The sequence below is a fragment of the Sesamum indicum genome, linkage group LG6 (assembly GCF_000512975.1).
Source record: "Sesamum indicum cultivar Zhongzhi No. 13 linkage group LG6, S_indicum_v1.0, whole genome shotgun sequence".
Classification (NCBI taxonomy): Eukaryota; Viridiplantae; Streptophyta; class Magnoliopsida; order Lamiales; family Pedaliaceae; genus Sesamum; species Sesamum indicum.
Window position 1 is genome coordinate 1316144 of NC_026150.1, and position 22727 is coordinate 1338870.

A 22727-nucleotide genomic window follows, 5' to 3' on the forward strand; every position below is an offset into this window, starting at 1 on the left:
GCCACTGAAACCACCTGCAAGTCTCCAGCGGCGACCGACGTCGCCCTTCCCGACGAGGATGACATCAACGATTTTATCGTAGAGCACCGAGATCCCTAGGGTTTGAATTTGGGAAAGTTAATAGCAACCATAGCCGGAATCTTAAGGAAAGATAACAAATTATAAACTACAGTATTTTGAGCTCCAGCCCTAGACAATTAATTCAGTTTGGATTTAAATGAAAATATGAATTTGGGGAAATAATTTCAAACTATCTGTCCTATTAATATAATAAATAATTACAAAATAAATAAAAAAGCTTGCTTAAAGTGATGCGAATTCCCGTTATAAAATTTAAATGCACCTTTAATAAGTATTTCATTTGTTATAATTAATATTAATTTTATAATGATGATTATTAATTTTAATTAATTATTTAAATTTTTCTATAACAGTTGAATTCTTTAAATTTAGGTAAATTGTTATCATCCTTTTCATTTGACACACTAAAGTAGAAGCTTCCGTATGAATTCTAGAAATATATTTAATTATTACAAAAAAGTTTAAATAAATCAATCATCATTATAAAATTAATATTAATTAAACCATATAAATTTGAAATTATAACGATGAAATACTTATTAAACGTGCATTTAAATTTTAAAATGGGAATTCACATCACTTTAAACAAGCTTATTTAATTTATTTTGTAATGATTTATTATATTAATCGGACAGATTGTTTGAAATTATTTTCCCCAAATTCACATTTTCATTTAAATCCAAACTGAATTAATTGTCTAGGGCTGGAGCTCAAAGTACTGTAGTTTATAATTTGTTATCTTTCCTTAAGATTCCGGCGATGGTGCTATAAACTTTCCCAAATTCAAACCCTAGGGATCTGGAGAATCAAATCGGCAACTTACAATTCGAACAACAACAATAAACTATGGCCAATAAGTTACAGATTCAAGGGAATGAATCCGTTCTTTTACGTGTCACTCACTCCAACATCAAGAGCTTTTCTGCTGATGTTCGGTTCTCTCTACAAGTCAGTCCATTCCACCAATCATTTTATTTTGGCCAACGCTGATTTTCATTTTCATCTTTACATAGTACTGGTTCTAGCTTTGATATTGATTATTCATGAAATACAATTAAATACCCTGCGGAGCCAAGAACTTGGTATTTGCTTTCATTGAGTAGCATGTGACCGTACTGATTGATTATTCAGCTTGCTTCATATGTGTTTGATGCATTATGTTTGTATTGGTTGTCAGATGACAGTAGAAGCTGTGAAAGAGAAACTCTGGAGAAAGTGTGGCACTTCTGTTGACTCTATGTGCCTTGAGCTTTACGATGATAGTGGTGCTAAAGTTTCAGATCTATCTGATAACACGAGGCCCCTTGGTTTCTATTCTCCGCAAGATGGGTTAGTTCTTGACTTTACATTTCAGCAATCTTCTTCACACCCTTTTTGTGTTAACAAAAAGAAGAAGTGGATATAAAAATTTGTTCATCTGTGTGTGTGGAATTGAAACAAACGGGGAAGTTAGTGGATGATTGCTTGATTTTACTTTAATTTTTCCACCCCACTTGTATTGAGGTTAGTGTATTTACACTTCTGTTTATTGCTACAGCTTTTGTTATTTTAATATTGGGGCTATCCATTTTTGCTTTTGTTAGTTTTCGGCTGCATATCATTGATCTTGATCCATCATCAGTAACATCTGGTGGTTGGCTGGAAGATACATCCCTTGTGGAGAAATATAAAATCTCAGATGAAGCATATGACAAACTTGATGGTATGTCTTCGTCTTTGCTGGCTGAATTTGTATATGTTACAAGTTAGCATCAGATAGAACTCTCAAGATCTTGATCTTGTTTCTCATCTTTCAAAGACCAAATTCTTCTTCAGTTAGTTACAGATATGGAGAGGATATTGTTAGTTAGAATTTGATCTCATCGTTAAATCATATGCAATGAAATTTGTCAAGTTACTTGGCTTGTTCTGTTCTCTGTATCTATGTCTGCCCGTTCAAATTTTACTTTCACACTAATGCCGCATTATGCCCATATCGTAAATTTACAATATACATCTACATCAGCAAATTACTTACTGTACCTCTTATTGATGAAGTAAGGCCCAAATAATTGGATTATTGTGTGTTTCAGGTACTTTCAGAAAGTTTAAGGAAAAAATTGGACATCAACATCCAAATCCAGAGTCTAAAGTATGCATTATGTTCTTTGGTTTCCTTATTATAAAATTCTGATTCTTTCCAAGATTCTGGGAGGGTCATATTCTTTTAATTGGTCAAGAATATTCCTTTGTCTTCATTAACAAAGAAAAAGGACTTTAAGATGGAATTTTCAATTTACTGTGGAACCTTTTCTGTCTTAAAAGCTCACCGACTTTTCATTTTCTATTTGGAACTAATCCAGTAATTGCTGCTTTTGGTGTTGCAAATGATTGCTAAAGCGGTTGCTATAATTTAATTTATTCCTTTGCTTGGGATCTATATCATGTTTGTTGTCTTAGTTTCTTTCTTACAAACAGATTCCAGACAACTACATGGAGGATCTTTGTGCAAACATAAAGGTTGGTTTACTTAAGCTCTTTCATTCTTTTTTTTATTAAGGTTGTAACTTTCGAAAATTTGCATGTGGTCCTTCACCCTGCAACTGCACATTTCAGTTATAGAGTCTTTCATAAGGTTGTATGTTTCAAACTTTAAGAATATAGACTAAGCATAGATCGTCACATTTAGATATAATATTCTACTGCCAATTTTTTGACGGTTTGCCTGTTGCCGATTTTATTGAGCTGAATGGCTTGTTTGAGCTGCGAGCCTGGAGTAATGGAAATGCATCTTGATGTCTTAGATTTTGAAAAGCTTAGATAGACTACAAGCATATATGTTGTTGAAATGCATCTTTTTACGTTTATCCCCAGTTTTTGGTTATATTTCTTTTGATTTTTTATTGTTTTTTCATGGTGTGCAAAAATATTGATGATTTTGGTGCAACTCTATTTGTTTTTGCTCTTACTCTTTTTGTTGTCGATTAAAATTAGGTGGGAGATAGATGTCAAGTTGAACCAGGGGAGAAAAGAGGGGTTGTCAAATTTGTAGGTCGGGCAGAAACTCTTGCACCTGGTTTTTGGGTTGGCATTCAGTATGATGAACCTCTGGGAAAGCACGATGGCATGTATGTGATTCTAAGCTTCATACACATTCCTACACTGTTCGGAGTAATCTGTTCTGTTCGGAGTAATTAACAACCACCAAGTCTCATGCTGCTAATAACTTTGCCATAAAACATGAAGTTGTAGAGTATTTATCTGAAGTAAAGTAAACATAGAATGAAAAACATGTCTAGGTATCAATCTGAGCATGATGGCATGCTCTCCTGTCCTTGTCTTTCTTATGGTAATTAGGTTTCAAAATTCAATTTTCTTTCTGAATGAAACAGTATATGGACATTGTGGTACTGGAAATTTTTGTCATTGTGATAAAATTGTTTGAGCCATCCTTCATATTTAGGAGTTACAGAAAAGGAAATCTATGATGTCTTTACAGAAGGTTAATAACATCCTCAATATAGAGTCACACTCATTGTGTGATTCGTATCTTATCAGACTTACAGTATATGACAGGGAAGGAAAGGGATTGTTGGTTTACTAAAATCTGATTAGTATTGTTAACAAAGATTGATTGACTATTGGACACATTTTAGATAGTTTGCCCAGACCATTACACATTTGCATCATCCGTATTGATTTTTGCAGGGTAAAAGGGAAGCGATATTTTGATTGTCCCCCTCTTTGTGGTGGAATGGTCAGACCAGATAAAGTAAAGGTTTGTGCTCAGGAACAACCTCTTAGTATACTTTCCAAAAAAAAGAAAAAACTATTCATATTATTAACTTCTAGATTCTGGTATCATGAAAGAGAAGGCATCCATCATTATAATAAAAATTATTAGAGGCCCACTTGAAAATTTTCGTCTAATCTAATTGAGATTACTCTCCATGTCTGAGAGAATGGGTGCAGTGTTAATTGTTCTTTTTTCGAATTTTTTCAGGTTGGCGACTTTCCAGAACGAGATCCTTTTGAGGAAGACGAAATATGAGTTGCGCTTAGGTCACATCCAGCATCTATGAGAGTAAAATTGTAGAACATTCATATTCGTATTTTTGGGAAATATACTAACATGGAATGTAACATATTTAGAGCTTCCTGGAGCTAAGCCTGATTAACTCCTTTCTGTGGGAAAATTCTAGAGTACTACTTATGACTATACCAATATGGTTGCAGCCTATCTGATAGTCAATCTATTAAGAACTCACTCACTTTGAACGATGAGCAACAGATGAAATGTGCCACTCATATTTGGTTGATGATTATTTTGATTGTACATGTTATGTTTTACCAGAACTTGTTAAGTGCATGGATGTCATTTTTCTTGGCAGATTATAATAAAGTTTCTGATGAAGATAGCAGATATCGGGTCAGGAAACGTCAAAATCTCAAAGGGAATATATGTAAATGGTTCCATTTTCATCCTATAAAATTTGATGATAGCGATCCTAAACTAAGCTCAATGTCTGAGAACAAGGTTTATTACACACTTCACTCCTACAAAATGTTGATTGAAGCCAAGCATTACACTTGTAAAGAAAGGTTAAAAATTGCACGTTCCTTGCAAGTGCCGTCGATTACTCGAATAGTCGCGACACAAAAAGTGGACTTGTCTGAGGTGAAAAGTAGATGCTGAAAGAAGCCCTGCAAAAATGCAATGAAAACAAAAAAGAAAAAGAAAGAAGCTATTCTTGCATTCACCTTTTGGTACATATATATTTACTGTCAGAAGATAAGATATATGGAAAAGAATGAGGCTATACAAATAACAGACTTGTCAGGTTTCACTAGAATAAGGAAGGCTGTATCATGTATAGTAGCCTCTGCATCCATATATTACATGCCCAATGCCCATGACTCCAAAGACATGGGAAGCTCACCTTCTAACAGGAAGTTAGTCGATTGATCCTATGGTCAGCATTTTGTCATGTCAAGGTACAAAAAGGGCTACTGCTGTTGATCGGCAAGAATTAGTCGGGGTTGGTATACTCGAGCAACATATGTGGTGACCGGTAAATCTTCACCAGTGTCCAGTAAAGAACCTCTTCCACTCCAAGTTCACCTTCTGCTCTCGCTGCGTATATATCCTCACAGATGGCTATCAGCCTGGACAGGGGAGTCAACAATAGTATTTAACAGAATAGATCATGTGCAGTAAGAAACCAGTATAATCAGCAAGAACAGTTTTCAAGTGAATTGTGAACTCAGAAAGGAAGTATAAAATACTGTTTCATATCCACTAATCCAAGGAAACATTGTGATAACAGTATTACCTGTCGCATAAGGGAAGATTCTCGTACGGTATCCGCATCCGCAAGTCAGAGCATTGCAGTCTGATAAACCGGCCAACTGCTAGTACAAATGTGATGTAGAGACCCCAGATGCTGAATTTGCTGAGAGTCTCACCTAGAAATCCCTCTAAAATAATAGTGGATTATTAACACTGCCACATCCTAAACTATTGTTTAGGTCAATATTCATACATGATGGAAGAGACGATACTTACGTGGGGTTTCCTCTGATACAATGACAGCCATGGGCCCCGACAAACCTCTACAACCAAATGCATCCAAAGAATTGATATCATGGAACGACCACCACTCGGAACTCTCGTGATGTAAGACAAGATCCGCACTGACATCATTTACCTGTTCATAATTGATAACTTAATCACTCTTACTTTTGATATCCCAGTTAAGGGCAACAATCATCCTGTCGATCCCTGATTTGAGCCATTGTTATATAATCTAGATAATCTAGAGACAATGTGTGAGATTAACAACAGCCCCTAAAGTAAGGTACATTTGAACTTGTTAGCATGTATTGCTGGATTATTATGTAAAGAAGATTCAAAAGCATACCTCCATTGCAAATGGTCTAACTTCTCCAGAACCAGTGACCCGGAAAAATCTTGGATAAATGTTGAAAGTCCTAAAGCTGCTGAAGGAACCATTCAGAACCCCCTCAACTTCTGATGAATTTGGAAGATCTAATGGATCAACACTTCTTTCAAATTTGACAGTCTCCTTGCCTTTTGGCCGGTCCCTTGTAAGAACCCAAGAAAATTTTATTTCCATGTCACTACTGTTAAGTGACATAGTAAACTGCTTCTGAACCATGTTCGGGACAAGCCAAAGGGTACTTGCGTCAGTTTGGCAACAAATCAGCTGAATGTCGTTCACATTATAGGAATCCAAATAATGCTGGGGATCAAGATCAACACTTGAATCGACTTGATCCCATGCAAGCCTTTCGCAGAGAGTTGTGTAGTACAAGGTCAGCCTTCCACCGGCTGTCTTGATGTCAAGCTGAAAACTGGCATCATTGATCGGATTTGCTATGTTTGTTGGATTACCGCTGCTGTACATCTGTAAGAGAATGGTCAGTTTTTGTTCATAAGAATATACAAATCCTATGAGTGTTGTTTATTGTCTGATTGCTGAGAACATGCTTGTATTTAATATCAAATAATTGGCCTAATCACCTTTTTAAATTCACCTATGTTCTAAAAGAAGAGGTACAAACGATGAAATGAACTACATCATATTAAATCATCCAACCAATCAATAACATCAGAATATTTAAATATCTGGTAAACACCAAAACAAACAAGACAAACACCAAGTCTTTTTTCTTACCATCATCGGAGCCCAAATAACACAGATTAATATAAAGAACAGACAGATGCCATTACAAAACTTAGTCATCTTTGTCTGCTTCTCTCCTTGTTTATGAGTAGCTCTATTCAGAACATTGTCGCACTTAACGAGGTACAAGCTTGCATTTATGTCCTCCAACTGAAAGTGATATAAAAACATCAGTTTCTATTTTCAACTTTATTTTCTGTAGCTCGGAAATTTAACTAAACCAAATAGTAGGCTGAATACATGCACCCCAGACATATTTTAGCAAATATTCCCTGTTCCATATGAATTTTAACCCATTGATTTCACAGGGAACTAATAATATTTCACTTCTCAGCCCTCCCCCTCCCTCACCAGACATGCATTATATGTAAGAGCAGTCACCAATGTAAACTTGAAGAACTTACCTTCAGCCAGTCATACATTGTCAAAGATGTAGTTGTACACGACCAATCAAGGACGCATCTCAATTCGTATAGAAAAGGCAAAGCACGATACAGCCTGTATCCTAGATAGTTAACACGAGAAACATCGCTGGTGAGGAACTGGCGATACAATGTGCTTTTGTTAGGTATACCATGTCGAATTTGCATTGCTTGTAGTGCCAGAGAAACTGCTTTAGTAAGATATATAGCTCGAAGGGCAAATCCAGCAGCATTCTGCTGGGAACCATCCATGTTCCAAGCATAATCAGTGACAGCATATGTGGACAGTATGAGGTTGAAAAGGTAGAAGATAACCTTTCCAGTCACAAATGAACACAAGTATATGATACGATCGACAATCATCAAAAAGAAGATTATCTGCATGAGAAGAGAACCAAGCAGATTAAGGAACCAAATAAAGAAGTGCTGCTTAATCAAGGGAATACAGGTACGTTAGAGAAAATCAGAAATCAAGTTGACTCTTTTAAGATCATGATTCAGAGACTCATGTAGAAATGATATATAATTCCAATTGACAAGATAATCCAAATGAAGGACAGAGAGACACATTGCTTACCATTAGAATAAATACAAACTCTTTTGGGAATTGATCCTCAAGCTGATAATATTCAAGAAATTCACTTTTATTTTTTATAACAGATTGATAGAATATGGCCACAAGAAAGAAAACGGCCAAATCAGCCCCAAAGACATAGGCATAAAGATCAATTTCTCTTTTACCACCTCCAATCACTGAGACTATAGGGTATGGAAATCCAACTTTTTCAGCAAGTCCCATGGATCTTGCTTTAAGGATCTCCTTCGCTACATCAGCTGCTGGAGTAAGAGAGTTATATTGTTCTGCTGGTTCACATTCGGCCGATGGCGAGGCATACACCACCTCAAAAACAACCAAGGCCACATTTGCATTTTCAGAATTCTTCTCAATGCTTTGAATTTGAACCTTACTGGCACAAGGGCAATTATTAGGCTTTTCATTCTTACAGTTTTCATCATGCACAAGCTGCAGAAGCTGATTTATTCCAGATTCTATCCTCTCTGGTTGAATCCCATCCTTAGGCCATAGTTTGACATCCATGGACAATTGAACAAAGTACGGAGGAGATTCTGCTTCTTGTGTTAGAGATTTCCAGTGCTTAGAACAGCTACACACTACCATTTCAACCATTTGTTCCATTAAATTGAAAACCTTCTTTGCTTTCTCACTCCAGCTGGAACCAGATTGAAGCTCCTTGCAGTTCATAAATCCCCCTTTACAATTATTGAACCCAACCGAATACCATTCTCCGTCTTTTGCAGTTATAGAGCACTGTATCAGAGTAAATAAATACACCAAAAATAGAGGTAGCAAACTGATAACAAATGATGAGGTTATCCTTTCTGTAGGAAACCCCAACTCTCGCAGAAGGCCAGACTGGATGCTGAAACCACAATGTTGGATCATTATTTGGTACAAATACTGAATCAAAACATTAAATTCTGTATAGATAAGCATGACAATCCAGAAGACGTAATTTGGCCCAGTATTCACACATAGAGCATATAGGAATAAAGCCGCCAAGTAAACCATGGAAAGCAAACTGAAATTCCAGAGAAAAACAATGATAAAACAACAGTAACACACTACATCGTTATTCGATCTCATCTGGGACCATATATAACAGACTATCCGTCCAATCTGCAGACTGGCAGAATCAGAAGTTCTACTCTTCTCAGACTGCACCGAGGAAGAACGATTGAAATTTTTTTGTTTAATATCTGTGCTTCCTCTGTCATTTAAAACTTCTGAAGATGAGGGCTCATTGGAATCAGAGTCTTCAGATGCAATATTCAGAAAGCTAACAAGATCGCTAACTGCCTGATTTCCAATTGACTGTACTTGGGAAACACCATCACCTAGTAGCTGAACAGCAGAAGCTAAAGAGTTTTCTATTGATTGGCTTTTACCTTTCTTTGATTTGTCCAAATCATTAACAGCATTGTCACCAGCATACTCCTCAAGTTCAGTTATCTCACCAAAAGAAGCTTCCATTAAGTGCTTTGTAAAGTCTACAACAAAGGGACCTTCCCCTCTTACGCTACTGGGATATTCGTTCATATTTAATGAGAAACATTGATCAGAATCGATACTGCCATCCCGTTTCTCAAAGTTACCAAAGTCTTGCATAGTAAGTGAAGCTTTCTTCCTCCTCCTCACACCTCCATTAGTGGGTGATTCATTGCCATAGGCTGTAGTGGAATTCATACCATGTAGCTGAATTTGAAGGTTGAGCATCTCAGATTTCATTTTTTCCACTTGCAAGTTACGCTGACATTTATTCTCCTCAGATTTGCGTATGTGCTGCAACTGTTCAGTCTTCCAAGCAGCCTTTTTCTCTTGCTCCTGTACAATTGCACCAATTTGTTCCGCTTCAAGATATCGAAATACATAATTGAACTCCGAGGAAGAAAACATATATGACTGACATGATACCAAAACAAAAATGATCATTTCTACCAGAACAGATCTCGAGGTAATCCTAAACCCATAATCATACTTATAAAATCCTATCACCTCATAAATGTAATCAACTGTTTCACACTTCCCAGAGCTAAAATCACCAAAAAATGGGGATTGGTAGGCCAGAGAGAGAACAATTACAGCAAAATTGTAAATGCGCAAATACTTGAAGATCTTATTCTTCTTCTTCAGTATGGTAAGCCTCATTCGGAAGAAAATAAGAGCAAAACCCAGGTATCCAAAATGCAAAATGTCATACTCCAAGGTACCCGTTATCAAAATCAAAGCAAGTACTAGATCCAATAGATGACAATAGCAGTAAACCCTCAAATAATCAAGAAATGTCCACATGCTTTTGGTTTCAAATGAGAGATCTCGCCAAACAAAAGCATTTTTACGCTGAGAAACCATCTGCTCATACGTAAATGACCATGAAAAACCAGATGCATGATCCGCACGGAGTTTGAGACATGTAAGCATGAAGACCACATAATAACTGATTAGCATGCGAGGATCATCAACTATAAGACCTGCCAAAGAAAGCAATGCACTTAAGTGAGCATAAAACAAATAGAATTCAGCAAAAAACATCATGACAGCAACCTCTGATTAGAATTGCTCCTGAATAATCTAACCCTCACAGTCGGGGAAGGAAATTTTAGCGTAAAATACATAAACAAATTGCGCTTTTAGAAGCTTACATGAGATCATGTGTACCTTTGACAGTTTTTGCACAGCATAATGTACTGGCTTTGTTTTTATTGGATTCCAACACTCCATGCAAGAGCTTTCTCAGAAAACAAGTTCGGTGTAGGACTTATAGATGAGCCATTATACATATAAGCATAGCTCTTAAAAATTAGGTAACTTCCATAACTAACTTTATCCAATAAGCCTTTCATCAAATTCCCAACATGAAAGCTTGTTAAAGGAACAATCTTGGCGACATTCTTATTTAATGTGATTGCTATTTTTGTTCCAAAAACCAAGTATTTATACATGCACAAAGAAAGAGAAGAGGAGAAACCAAAAAATTATAAAGATACAGGAAAATAGTTTCTCGAGTAGCAATTAACAAAGTAAAAAAGAAAAAAGCACTCACACGTACGCACACACACCCACATACCCAGCCAACATTTTTCACAGTAGTAGAAATATATATTTGAGTTTTTCCAGCAATCATTGCAGCGTGCATTGCTCTCAGTGGCAAGTTGTCGATTCAAAGGCATCATGCTCTTCCACATTGCAAAGTATTCAGCCAGAAGAACAGTAGCAAACAGAAAGGCAAATATCGGCCAGAGTTTACGTATGATAGGGCGTGGCAGGAGAATGCAAGTGGCAAGACATGCAATATAGACCATAGAAATCGCATTTAACAAAGCAAAACTGGCAAGCAGTAGTGCTATCATATTGATCTCAAGGCCAAAGAGGTTGAACATGTTTTCCGTCCAAAACTTCAAATAAACTCTTAGCGTTGTCTTCTGCATTTCAAATCTCTCCTGTCTCAAGGCAACAATCCGTTTCTTCTTCCACTTGTAACTTTCAGTCATTGTTCCCCAGATATAATCATATTTTCTGTTGCTGCCATCACAAGCACCTTTGTGGGACGACGAACCCTCAGATTGTTGATAAATATGAGGCCTGAAAGATGACCATGAATAACTTTGTTCCATCATTTGTGAAGACAGTTCCCTAGATCCAGATAATGACGGGTTATCCTGATCAGAAATTGAAACAAGGTGAGAGAGATCTTCTGCTGAAACAAATAAAGGACAAGGCTCCTCTGATCCATCTACATTCAACAGAGAACTAGGGATCATTTTCAACCAGCGGAAAACATTGTACTGAAGAGTACATGCAACAATCACCAGCACTTTTGGCCTCAAGCCTGCTTCTAGTCCCTCAAAACTCGGTCTATAAGCCTGTAGACCCAGGAAAAGAGACCATTCATGGTGCTTTTGACCAGGAAACATTTTAGCCTGTTTACCCCACATCTGAAATAGGTATTCAGCTGTCACCAGCAATCCTGTGTAAATTAAGAATGATGTTGACGGGGTTCTGGACGCTTTAGGCAATGCTGAACAGAAGACCAGACCTAGAAGATAAAATAAACCAAATGCACTTATTGGAGATAATGATGCGTAAAACAGCGCAACAAAAAAAATCTTTTGGCTGTGCCAGATCAAAAATCGTTTGGTGAACCCTGATATTCCCAACTGCAATGGATCGGGATCTTGCGATTTCAAGTGTTCACTTTGTCTTCTCTCATAGCTATAAAGTTGCATGACAATCATGATTGCTAAAGACTCCGAAAGATTTTCAGACAAAGAAGCTTCCATATTATAGCCAAAGCTAACAAGAAGATCGAACTTTGAGGACATCCATGTCTCGAAAGTGGGGAAAATGCTTAGGATGTAAATGAAGACAAAAACGGCAATTGCATATACTTTGAGTGGAAACCATAGACGCCGTTTTGTCTTCTCAACAAGCTGTCTTCCAATGATCCAGACAAGGAGAAGGAAAATGTAACCAAATGATATGTAATTGGGTCTGACAAGGTAGACTGCAATAAGAATGGTGAGAAACGCAATATAGGTTCCAAATGATCTATATGTAGACAAGACCTTCTTCCCAATTGCATTCAGATACAATGCTACCCTTCTTTCTGAAAGAAAAAAGATGAGCACGTGTGAAATACAATAATTATAGTTCATTCCTTTAAAAACCATCGCAACTAAGAGCTAGGTCGAGCGTATAGTCTCCCCAAAAAACTATAGGAACCCATTTAGTATGATTGTTCTTAAGGTTACAGAACTCTTAAAGCATTAGCATATTTTCTCTAAAGAAACTGTGAAGGTAAATATAGTTGTAACATGTGAACTAAATGGGAATGTTGACAATTTAACCTTGAATAAAGTTATTCTGCACTTGCATAGAGTTACAGTACCATGAGAGCAACTTGCAGAATTGTCTCTGATGTTGGAGGTGGCATAAACTGACAAAAGAACTGATTTGCTTAGACCAGCTCTCAGGATGCTAAATCCAATTGGAGGACAGGCTGTGTGCTGAACAATCGCAGAAAATGAGAACAACATTTCAAATCCATGGTTATAAATGGCACAAAAGCATGCAAGTATAGCTATTTCCAGGAAGTCCAACGAACTATCACTTTCAAGGAGACCTACATGCATTTGCAGCCAAGTAAAAAGGACAAAAGTCAGATCTGGTGAATACAATGGAAAATTGCTGAAAAGAAATTGATTAATGCAATTACCCAAACACTTAAAAAATTAAGGTTAATAAACCTTACCTAACTGTGATAGCACGTCCAAACTAGTAGAACCTTTTTGTTCCAGTTTTCTGGAGACCAGATTCAGCTGAAGAATATACAAAATTGCGAAATGAGCCTCGCAAAGAAGAATAAGAGATTGGCGCATCCTTTTATTCACCTTATGGCTCAAAAGATATGCAAAGAAGAATATCACTGAAAGGAAACAAAGAATTTATTTAACAATCAGAATATTGAACAGCATTAAACTGCAATAAATCTCCAATTCTTCAATTACACTAGGTCATTAGAAAAAAATAAAAATAAAAAGGAAATGTAAACTAATCCATGTTTCTGAGTTTCACATACTATAAGCAGCGTGGATGAAACCAGGTTTCGTAGCAATTAGGAAAATCAGCAAAAGCATAATAGCCCGAGAACACTTGCGCAGACCCCAAGCAATTGTAGCCACTATTAAGACTTTGGCATCTTCTTTTACTGCAATTGTATATGAAATAAGTAAAATAATCAGGATTAATGTCAAACGAAGGTGACTTCAGCAGAAAAGAAATTGCAGGACAACCATAACAATGAGCGGAACACTAATAATACGTCCATCTTTGTCTACAATAACGGGATCAGAGTAAAATAAGAGTAAAATAATGGGTGCCATCTAAAACCTAATTAAAATGACAAATCACAGGAAACTTAAAGAAGTTTGTGGTGACTCTAAACCTGAGAACCCCAGCTAGTTAAGACGGCATGAACCAAGTAGCGCAAGGAAAGGTGATTAAACATGGGCCATTCCAATATAAGTATTGAGCCAGAAATATGCTTTCTCAAAAGCAGAGAATTGCAAGCCAAGAGAAATTATTACAAGGGCAACCCAACCCACACAGGTTAGCAGTCAAACAACCACAACTGGCTCGTGCAAGACTCACTTAAGCAGCATCTATTCAAGCAGTGGCAATTACAGTAGTGATCACAAGTGAAATACATGTAGGCCAAAAGTGAAATAAAGCAAATGGGTGTACATTATTTTCCAGTAACAATTTAGTTTCTAATTGTCAATGCTGGAAAAAGACTTCCACCTTCCTCAGTCTCATTCTCAGTAGATAACCGCCTTTCCTCATTTGATAGGCATAGAAATACTGAGTTGTTTACAAGGTTCCCAAGAGCTACAAGAATCCCAAGACAGAACTGTGCTAGAAGGAAGAAACCAGGTATAGGATAGTGCCATAATCCAACCATCTCCCAGATCTCCATATCCTAAGTAGAAAGGAGAACTTTATCAATTTTGCTCGAACTGATACTTTACAAAACCCAACTAGAAGGTGTATAAGATAAGAAGTACCTTTCCAGCTTTCAACTTCGTGTATGCAAAAGCCACATTGAAAACATAGGTGCTCACAGCCCACAAGAGAATGAAGACAAGAAGCAAGCCGTTCAACCGATGCAAACGGAACAAAGATGGAAAAGCATACAGAATATAGCCGACATATGCAAGTAATCCAAATGCACAAATACTTGCAAAGTGGAAGCTCCAGTATGAAAGAGCGAACAGGGATATCTGCCATATTTACATCTAAAGCTTTATAATATAAGAAAGGAAAAGTGAAGAACATGCGTAAAATTACGTTAGCATGAAACATTAACTATTAACATCTTTGTTTCTATCAAGGTTGATAGTATCGAGTTTGTAATCATGTACCGGGAAGCCATATGTAAACCAGTTGATACTAAAGATCCTGAAAACTGGTCCCCTTAATAAAATGTTGGTATGCCTTACACCAGACCTGCAATCAACAGGAACAAGTTAAAAAACTAGTGATATGCCATAAACTTTAACATAAAAATGAAAAATGTGAGGGGACAAAACAATCTTCAGCCAAAATGTCTAATTCATGCTAAAATTTACCAGAGTGAAACTTAGAGCACTGTGATAGAAACACACCAAGAGAGTATCATCATCATCTATGCTATTTAAGAAGAAAGAGGATTTTCACTAATAAGTTCTGGTTTGTGGTGACAGACCAATTTTCTGACACACAAATGATTTCCTCTTCAATGACCTAACAAGAGATGCATTAAAGGCCTGAGTCAAAATTTACTTTTCAAGCACTTAACTGCTTATGCTCACGTTCATTAAAACCCATCTATTCAACTGCCTTTATCATCTTCTTGGTTCTCAATCTCATCAATTAGATTTTTCTCCCTTATAATTTTTCAATGTCACTTTAAATTAAAGTTAAGTCCCATCCTTTGTGGCTAAGATTAAATTTTCTTTAAATGGCCATTGAAATTTTGGAATTAGTTTCTTCCAATATACATGAAAAATCAAGGATATGAATTGTTTATAGGTTGATTTTATCACAGAGGTTCTACAGTACAGTAAACTATGTTGCTTCAAATCTTTCAATTTGGAGCAAGTATACTAAAGATAAAGTATACTTAATATCATATTGGGATTTATTTTCATTCTATTTATACATTATGCAACTTTCACTTAAGTTCAAGAGTACTTGACAGTAAATTCAATTTAAACTAAGGGTAAATTACAACTACCTCCCCTGAAGTTTGTCATAATTACGAATACTTCCTCGTTGTTTGAAAAATTACAAAATCCCCCTCAAATAGAAAATAATTATGTAGTCCCTAGACTGTAAAAGGAACATTACTATTTTACCCTTGCTAATTTTTTTTATAAAAAAATTAAAAAAAAACACTTAAAATAATATAGAAGAATTTGGGGGTCGGTAAAATAAATAATCTATAGGGAATATTAGTTCAAAAAATATTTTAGAAATTATAATATATATATATAATTATAATTCATAATCCAGAAGGGCATTTTGGTCAATTCACCACAAAATTAGTAAAAGCCTAACAGATTGGGCTCGTTGTTAGACGGCCATTAAAATCAGGGGAATTATTTTAGACGGCCATTAAAATCAGTGGAATTATTAGTACTTTTCCAAACAACGAGGAGATATTTGTATTTATGCCAAACCTCAGGGGAGATGGTTGTAACTTACCCTTAAATCAAAGAAACTTAGAGAAACTATATTTGTCTTTGTTTAACTAGAATAATAAGTCTAATTAAATAATTAGAAGATAATCCACATTTTGGTGCTCAACTGGATAAGCCAAAGGGGGCTGGTAAACTAAGAATGACTTAAAGCGAATCCATTGCTCTTGACATATATATCAGTTATGATTGTATTTACATGTAAATAACATGTTCCAATTCTTCATTAATCAAGAAAAATATGAACAAGCCTTCAGTTACAATCAATAAGAACTTAAGCATGTAGAAACTGTCTATAATAGTTGCTAATAGAAAAGCAAACATTATTTACATTCGTATAATGATACTTGCATTCCTAGAGTTAGCCAAATAGTTGTACACAAACTCCCACATAGCTAGGTGCTACACAACAGCTAAAACAAGTCCGTTGAGTAGCACTTACCTCAGCTGGTGAACAAAAAAGGAACTTCTTGAAGGAAGAAGTTGCTCAGTCAAGTTGCCTTCTCTCAGTGACATGATGAATTCCATGTCTTCTAAATCATGTTTCACACATGACAGCTGCATAAATATTTCGGAATCAGTTATTACTTGTTCAAAGTCCATCTTTAGCTCACCACTTAAGTGTTTACTGGAGATGGACTTCATCCTGTAGTAGTTAACTTTATATTTCAATAACTAAGGAACTACCTTGTGAGAATCTGCCCGTTTCAAGAGAAAAGAAAAATCACCATAATGCAGACAAATATTACAAACAAAAGCAATTAGGAGGAGATCTTGAACTAAAGTTCAGAAGTATGTAAAGGGAACAGAGGAGGCTGAGGAACAAGGGCAGGAATGGAGGGAGCAAAGGAGCCCTTCAATAATCCTAACAGCGAGATGTGTAACTTCTACAATTTTTTCGACATACTACCTACCCCACGCTACACAAATCAGTCTCACCAGGCATATGATACACATACAGCTGAGAGCTGATTTGATTGGCAAATCAGAGAGTAAGGTTGATCTAAATGCAGAGCAGTGTGCTACCTTGCATAAAGGAGTGATATTTGGATTGGATTCTCTTTCAAGTTCCTCTTAATAAGTAAAAAGGCACATTCAAAGAAAATATAGACCAAGCTTGCGATATTCACAATTACCAAAGTGCATCAACTTATAAATCTACGACATAATGATAATGGAACTGATAGTGGACTAGCAGTAGGCTTTGTTCCTAGCAGAGTGGAGTGTCTAAAAAACCATTCTGAATGGGAGTGTGGATGTATATCTAAAGGAATGGATGTATATTATGTCATCTAGGGAGAACTGGTAATGGGTTGAGGATATGCTTACAGCGAGTGCAACATCAAATCATAAACAATTTCTATGAGCACTTTTTCCGGTCATTATTTAAAACTATGGCTTGGAGTTATACTCTACCTTTACCCTTACATAGTCTTCTAATCACCATTTATCATAAGCATAGAACTGCAAAAAGAAATCAATCCGCCAAAAGGGAAAAGATTTATGAAATTCATTCACGCTGCTTCACATCATCAATAATGTCCAAGTCCTTTTTAGAACCTATAGCAAGAAATCCTCCTGCCTCTTCCTACCTTTTTCCTAAACCTAAATCCCATTTATACTTCATGCCTCTGATAGAACAGCATCAAAACTCTTATGACATTTTTTCAATATTTCCTGGATGTGATTGACCTTATCCTTTCCAGGGCTAAGTAGTTTGAGTTGATTTCTTCAAATCAAAACCTCATTCTCTTCTGATAAAAGCTAATGAAGAAGCAAAAATTCCAAGAATCACAGTGATTTTCCTCCACACATGATTTATGTGGCTTCTAGAACCACAATGTAGTGATTATGTTGTTTTGCTTATCAGTATTTACAAAATAACCAAAAAACAGTTTCCTTAAAGTGATAAACGGACATCTACCTATAAGCATCACTAAGTTGGCCTGTTTTAACCAAATTGAATGAGTTGTTTTTTCAACATGCCAGTGGAAGTGAACATTTACCAGTATGTTGCAATTCATGTCAAATTTCGGTAAAAGGATCCCGCTATGGAAGAAATAGATGGGCAATACTTGACCTAGATTTCTTGTATCTCCACATGGGGGTCTTATTACATTGTTTAACTTTGAGACCTCATTTGCTTTCACACTTATAATTCTTCAAGTCAGATACCAAGTTTTGGTCCATAGCCATTAGAATCAAGATTTAAATGTTTTTTCACTGTGCTTTATAACATTATTGTCCTGTATATGACAAGCAATGAATTACATAAGACAAATCAGAGCCTAATGACTATCACAGAAAATAAAAGGGACTATATTTAAGTACATAATTTCAAGTTCAATTATGAGGATCACAGACGGCATGGAAAAGTAGAGGTCAAGTTGTATAAGATGACAAAAATGTATAACAGAACACCATTAAGAGACATTTTTCAAGGTAGACATGGCTCATACTTGGTCCATATCGAGAACTAGATTTTTACATTGTCTAAAGGTTTTGTGTATAGCAGGTGCAACACAACATGTAAAAGGGCCTGATAATGATCATGGAATATGAAAAGTAATGGTTAAGTACATACCTTAAATTATCATAGTGAACATGGGAAACTAGAGGTTGAGTAGGAAACTAAGACAACAAAAGCATACCATATAGTAGAACACCATCAGGGAAGTGCCTGAACAAATTTGTTGCCAATCAGAATCAATGGATACTTTGTATAGACCGATTGAGTTAGAAATTGCTTGAAAGCTATGCGGAAACCCAACAGGAAGCTGATACACATAAAGTAAGCAAATGCTAAAGCCAGCGTAAGCCCAGAGCGGCTTCCACCACCTTCAAATCATGTATATAAGAAGATTAGGTCTGATGCAAAACTGAAAGTCAAACTTAAGTAATTGAGCTTTCATTTGCAAGATTATCTCTTTCAAACGAAAGACAAAACTTGTAACAACTGAAGGGCAAAATACCTGAAAAGACCTAAGAAGTTGCTTGTTAAAGACCAATCAACAAGACCAACACAGCTGCAAACAAAAAATGGTAAAGATAGCCAAGAAGGATTGCTGATCCCTGAAACCAACTGAACTGCAGGCAGCAACAAGCAGGAAGCGAACCTAAGACGATAGCCTTTGATTTGGAGAAAATTGAAAAAGAGAAAGAAATGATAGTCAATAGATAACCGAAAACCTGATATTCAATATTACTTATTCCATACCCAAAAGAATAAGAATAAAAATAAAAAGCAAAGTTCTAAACCTTTAACTAACGAATATGGAAAAAATTACCAGACCAAGTTTCTGCACGTATTTTTGTTCAATTCAAAATTTGGAACAAGTTACTCATAAATGATATTGCATGCCCCGTATTTTGGGCATGCAGTGAAGTACCCCAATAAAAGATCTAACCTTGATGAAGTTCAGTCTCTAATAATTTCCCAGCAAGACTGTTTCTATATTAGTACCTCCCAAACAACACCAGAAGCATAAGATTATCATATTACAACCTTTTCATTTTACAGACTCCATGAGACAACAAGATGAGTATTATAAAAACACCTTTAGCACAAAAAGTACGAAGAGATATTCCTCAAAAGTAGTTTTCAGTGTTCTGCCTCCACTTGTGGGTTTTGGACAATGCCATCTACAATTTCAAATTTAATGCACACCTACTGTCTCAAGTGTAATAACATGCAGGAAAGAAGTACGCTTAACATCGTTAGAAACAGAGAGGTTACACAGTCAACTTGGACAAACCTATATGTTTAGCAATTGAAGACAAGTACACCCAGAAAGAATCTTCAGAACGCCAGAAAGAACCTTGAAATTCTACAAAGCCAAATTTGTCCTTCTTGATCTCAGTGAGAGCAATAAGTACAACTAATAATTCTATAACCAGGAAGTAGATAACTCTGGGAGACGTCCAGGAGGGGCCCCTGCAAAAGCATACCATATTGAATAGTTATTAAGGAAGTCTCGTATCTTATTATTAATTACATGTTCAATACGACTGTTATTAGAATATTTTATTATTAAGTAAATGCCGAGCTCAAAACTTTAGAGGAAATTACCCTTTTTTGGGATATCATTGGATCTTATACTACTTTTCTAAACACTTTTTAACTCATTATGTCTAGAATTCAATTACCCTTGGTACTAAAATATGGATGTTTTAATATGTAACACTGTCAATTCTACAAAAAAAAAAAAAAAATGCTGGATTATCTCTCATGCCTTAGTCACAGTTGAATTGTTGGTTAACCATCAAAGTTACTGCTATTCCAAAATGGTATCAAATTGTGAAGTTTTTACTTTCTTTCTTTTTTTTTGTTTTCTGATATTGCATGGTGCCTGACTCTCAAGTTGTGTTTGTTTCTCTATTTCTTCGAGTTAATATGGTTTTTGTCCTTTTATATGCTACATATGATTCTTTCTTTTTGAGGTTCTGTATTGCAACTTATGCATGCTTCATTCAGAAATTGACATGCTTTTAAGTACTTGTAGTTCATGATAGGTGCCATTTATGGATCTTTACCAAAACTTTGCCTAGACCACACAAAAGGAAAAGAAGAAAAAAAGAAATGGACAGTATCTTGGATCTGTCTGTGGAGCTTAGATCATTGAAGAATGGAGAACCAGCCATGAGATGGAAATTAGAAAATCTTACTTGATAAGTCCAAGTAGTTTTATCCACCAGGCATCTGCAATGCTCCACTGCGGATCCAGAGAAGCGCATATAGAAAGAAAAAGCACTTGCAGAAGTATCACAAATGAAGAGTATATGAAAACAAACCACAAAGATAGATTTCTTCTTCTGAATCGAAATTCTGCAGGAATTGCAGAAAACAAAGTGGGTAGGATGAAAACCCCAATATTTGGTTAGACACTAGAGAAAAGAACACTGCCATTATGCTTATTGAAAATCGGCAAGTTATACCACTAAACTACATATGAGCATATACAAATAAAATGAAGTTGATAAATTTCATAAAGTTGAAAAGATGATCAGGTAAAGTAGCCTCATTCAATTCCAAACCAAAGTGTTACCTTTTTTTGGGGCAGTAAACCGGAAAAGAAGAGAAGTCAGCAAGTTGATGAGAGAAATCAAACTCCAGTTCACTAACCCAGCTGCAAAAGTAACGCAGATTGTAATGAAGAAGAGTATAATCAAAAACAAGAAAATCCTTATACATAACCACTGAAAAGCATTTAAACATAACATGTCATACAGAACAACTATACCTGTTTAGTGGATACATGTTAAGGAGTGATAGTCTAAAAGATTGAACAATTTGTTTTAAGTGTCAACAGGTCTTTAGCTTCTGATATGAGGAAACGCAAAAAAAGATGCTTCAGTCTACAAAGATGGACAAATAATATGTTCTTCCTTCTTCAAATCCCTGTTTCTATATTGCAATGTTTTCATAGCATATCTATTCTATCAAGACAAAGATAAGAACAGCGTCAATACAACTTATTTCGTTGATGTGTTCTCGGGCATGGCCTATCCTATCCGGTTCTCTTCAAATTTCAAGGGCATGATCAGTTTAAGCAATCTTGTACTGAATTGGGGCGTAAGCAATCAGCAGCAATCAAGTATCAAAGAAAAAGCTCACCCATACCTGTCAAAAGCAGCAATGGCAACAGGAGCCCACTCAAGATACTTCTCATTGTTGCCACTTTCTACAATTCAATATCATGTCTTCTCCAAATTTAGGACACGGCTTCTTTTATTCTCATCAAGAACTGAGGAAATAAAAGTAACCCGTTTGATCAAGAAATATGCTTCGGCAGGAACATCAAGAACATGTGTCAATGATTTGCCCTCAAGAACTCATACCAATGCACTTTAGGATACGGGTTTTTTCATTCTCGTCAAGAACAAGGGCAAAAAACCCCTTTGATTAAGAAACAGGCGTCAGCACAAACATCAAGAACATGTGCCAACCGTTTGACGGCAATGCACTTCATGGCACGGGTTTTTTCATTCTCATCAAGAACTAAGGAAGAAACACAAGAAACCCGTCTGATCAAGAAACAGCCATCTGCAGAAACATCAAGAATCTGCACCAATAATTTTCCTGTAAGAACTCAACATCAATGCACTACTTCTACCCGTTCGAGAAAATGGGACTTGAGTCCTTGATAATATGAGCGCCAGTTGATCAAGATTTATACGAAAATACAGGGTGAAAATTCTTGTAGTATAGAGTGTGATCTCCAGCCTGTGAAAATTGAATTCATCAATTGGAGGGGGATTATTATATATAAATTATAAATAAGCATGTGTCAAAATCGCTGTAAAATGAAGTGTTTGCCAGGACATCGTTGTGTTCTTCCCGTTGAGGCAAGAGAGACGTTGCTGGATTTTCCATAATAGAAAACAGCATCGTTTCTTCATGGGTATTCTTGTCTTTTCGCTTAATTTTCCATATAAGAAAGCATGCGCTTTTTGATGGGTATTCTTGTCATTTTGTTTGATTTTCCAAATAAGGAAACGTCAACCTTTGACGGCTATTCTTGTCATTTGGCAGTATTGGGCCTTTGGGTCGGGTGATTTTCTTTCTTTTTTTAGTTTTTTTCTTTTTTTTTTTTTGTGAGTTTTGACTTAAATTGAAAGAATGATTATACTCTTTTTTCCTTAAAATTTGATATAATTATACATGAATTTTTTATAATTTAAAAAATTATATTTATTACTCCTACAGTTGATTTTTTCAAAT

At 36.0% G+C, this 22727-nt stretch overlaps 2 protein-coding genes across 4 annotated transcripts; one reads left to right on the forward strand and one right to left on the reverse strand.

The window, feature by feature from the left end:
• On the forward strand, positions 758 to 4410 carry LOC105163219 (tubulin-folding cofactor B). Of its 2 annotated transcripts, none has more exons than XM_011081483.2 (8): positions 758 to 1029; positions 1259 to 1410; positions 1665 to 1783; positions 2154 to 2212; positions 2521 to 2580; positions 3055 to 3188; positions 3769 to 3838; positions 4064 to 4410. In XM_011081483.2, exons 1-8 carry the CDS (start codon positions 928 to 930, stop codon positions 4109 to 4111), a joined length of 744 nt encoding a protein of 247 aa, XP_011079785.1. In that variant the 5' UTR covers positions 758 to 927; the 3' UTR covers positions 4112 to 4410. The 2 variants fall into 2 exon arrangements, with proteins under 2 accessions (XP_011079785.1, XP_011079787.1); XM_011081485.2 differs by having other exon boundaries at positions 761 to 1029; positions 2539 to 2580.
• LOC105163220 (piezo-type mechanosensitive ion channel homolog) lies at positions 4578 to 22411 on the reverse strand. Of its 2 annotated transcripts, XM_020694359.1 has the most exons (21): positions 21627 to 22411; positions 21052 to 21132; positions 20672 to 20831; positions 19762 to 19940; positions 18979 to 19135; positions 18658 to 18844; positions 16449 to 16564; positions 14690 to 14774; positions 14333 to 14548; positions 14070 to 14247; positions 13348 to 13476; positions 13021 to 13194; positions 12658 to 12891; positions 10837 to 12375; positions 7767 to 10240; positions 7172 to 7567; positions 6759 to 6917; positions 5982 to 6488; positions 5627 to 5768; positions 5394 to 5538; positions 4578 to 5226 (listed from the first exon to the last, which is right to left on the reverse strand). In XM_020694359.1, exons 1-21 carry the CDS (start codon positions 21673 to 21675, stop codon positions 5091 to 5093), a joined length of 7443 nt encoding a protein of 2480 aa, XP_020550018.1. In that variant the 5' UTR covers positions 21676 to 22411; the 3' UTR covers positions 4578 to 5090. The 2 variants fall into 2 exon arrangements, with proteins under 2 accessions (XP_020550018.1, XP_020550019.1); XM_020694360.1 differs by lacking the exons at positions 14070 to 14247; positions 14333 to 14548; positions 14690 to 14774; ... (5 more) ...; positions 21052 to 21132; positions 21627 to 22411 and adding an exon at positions 13714 to 14046.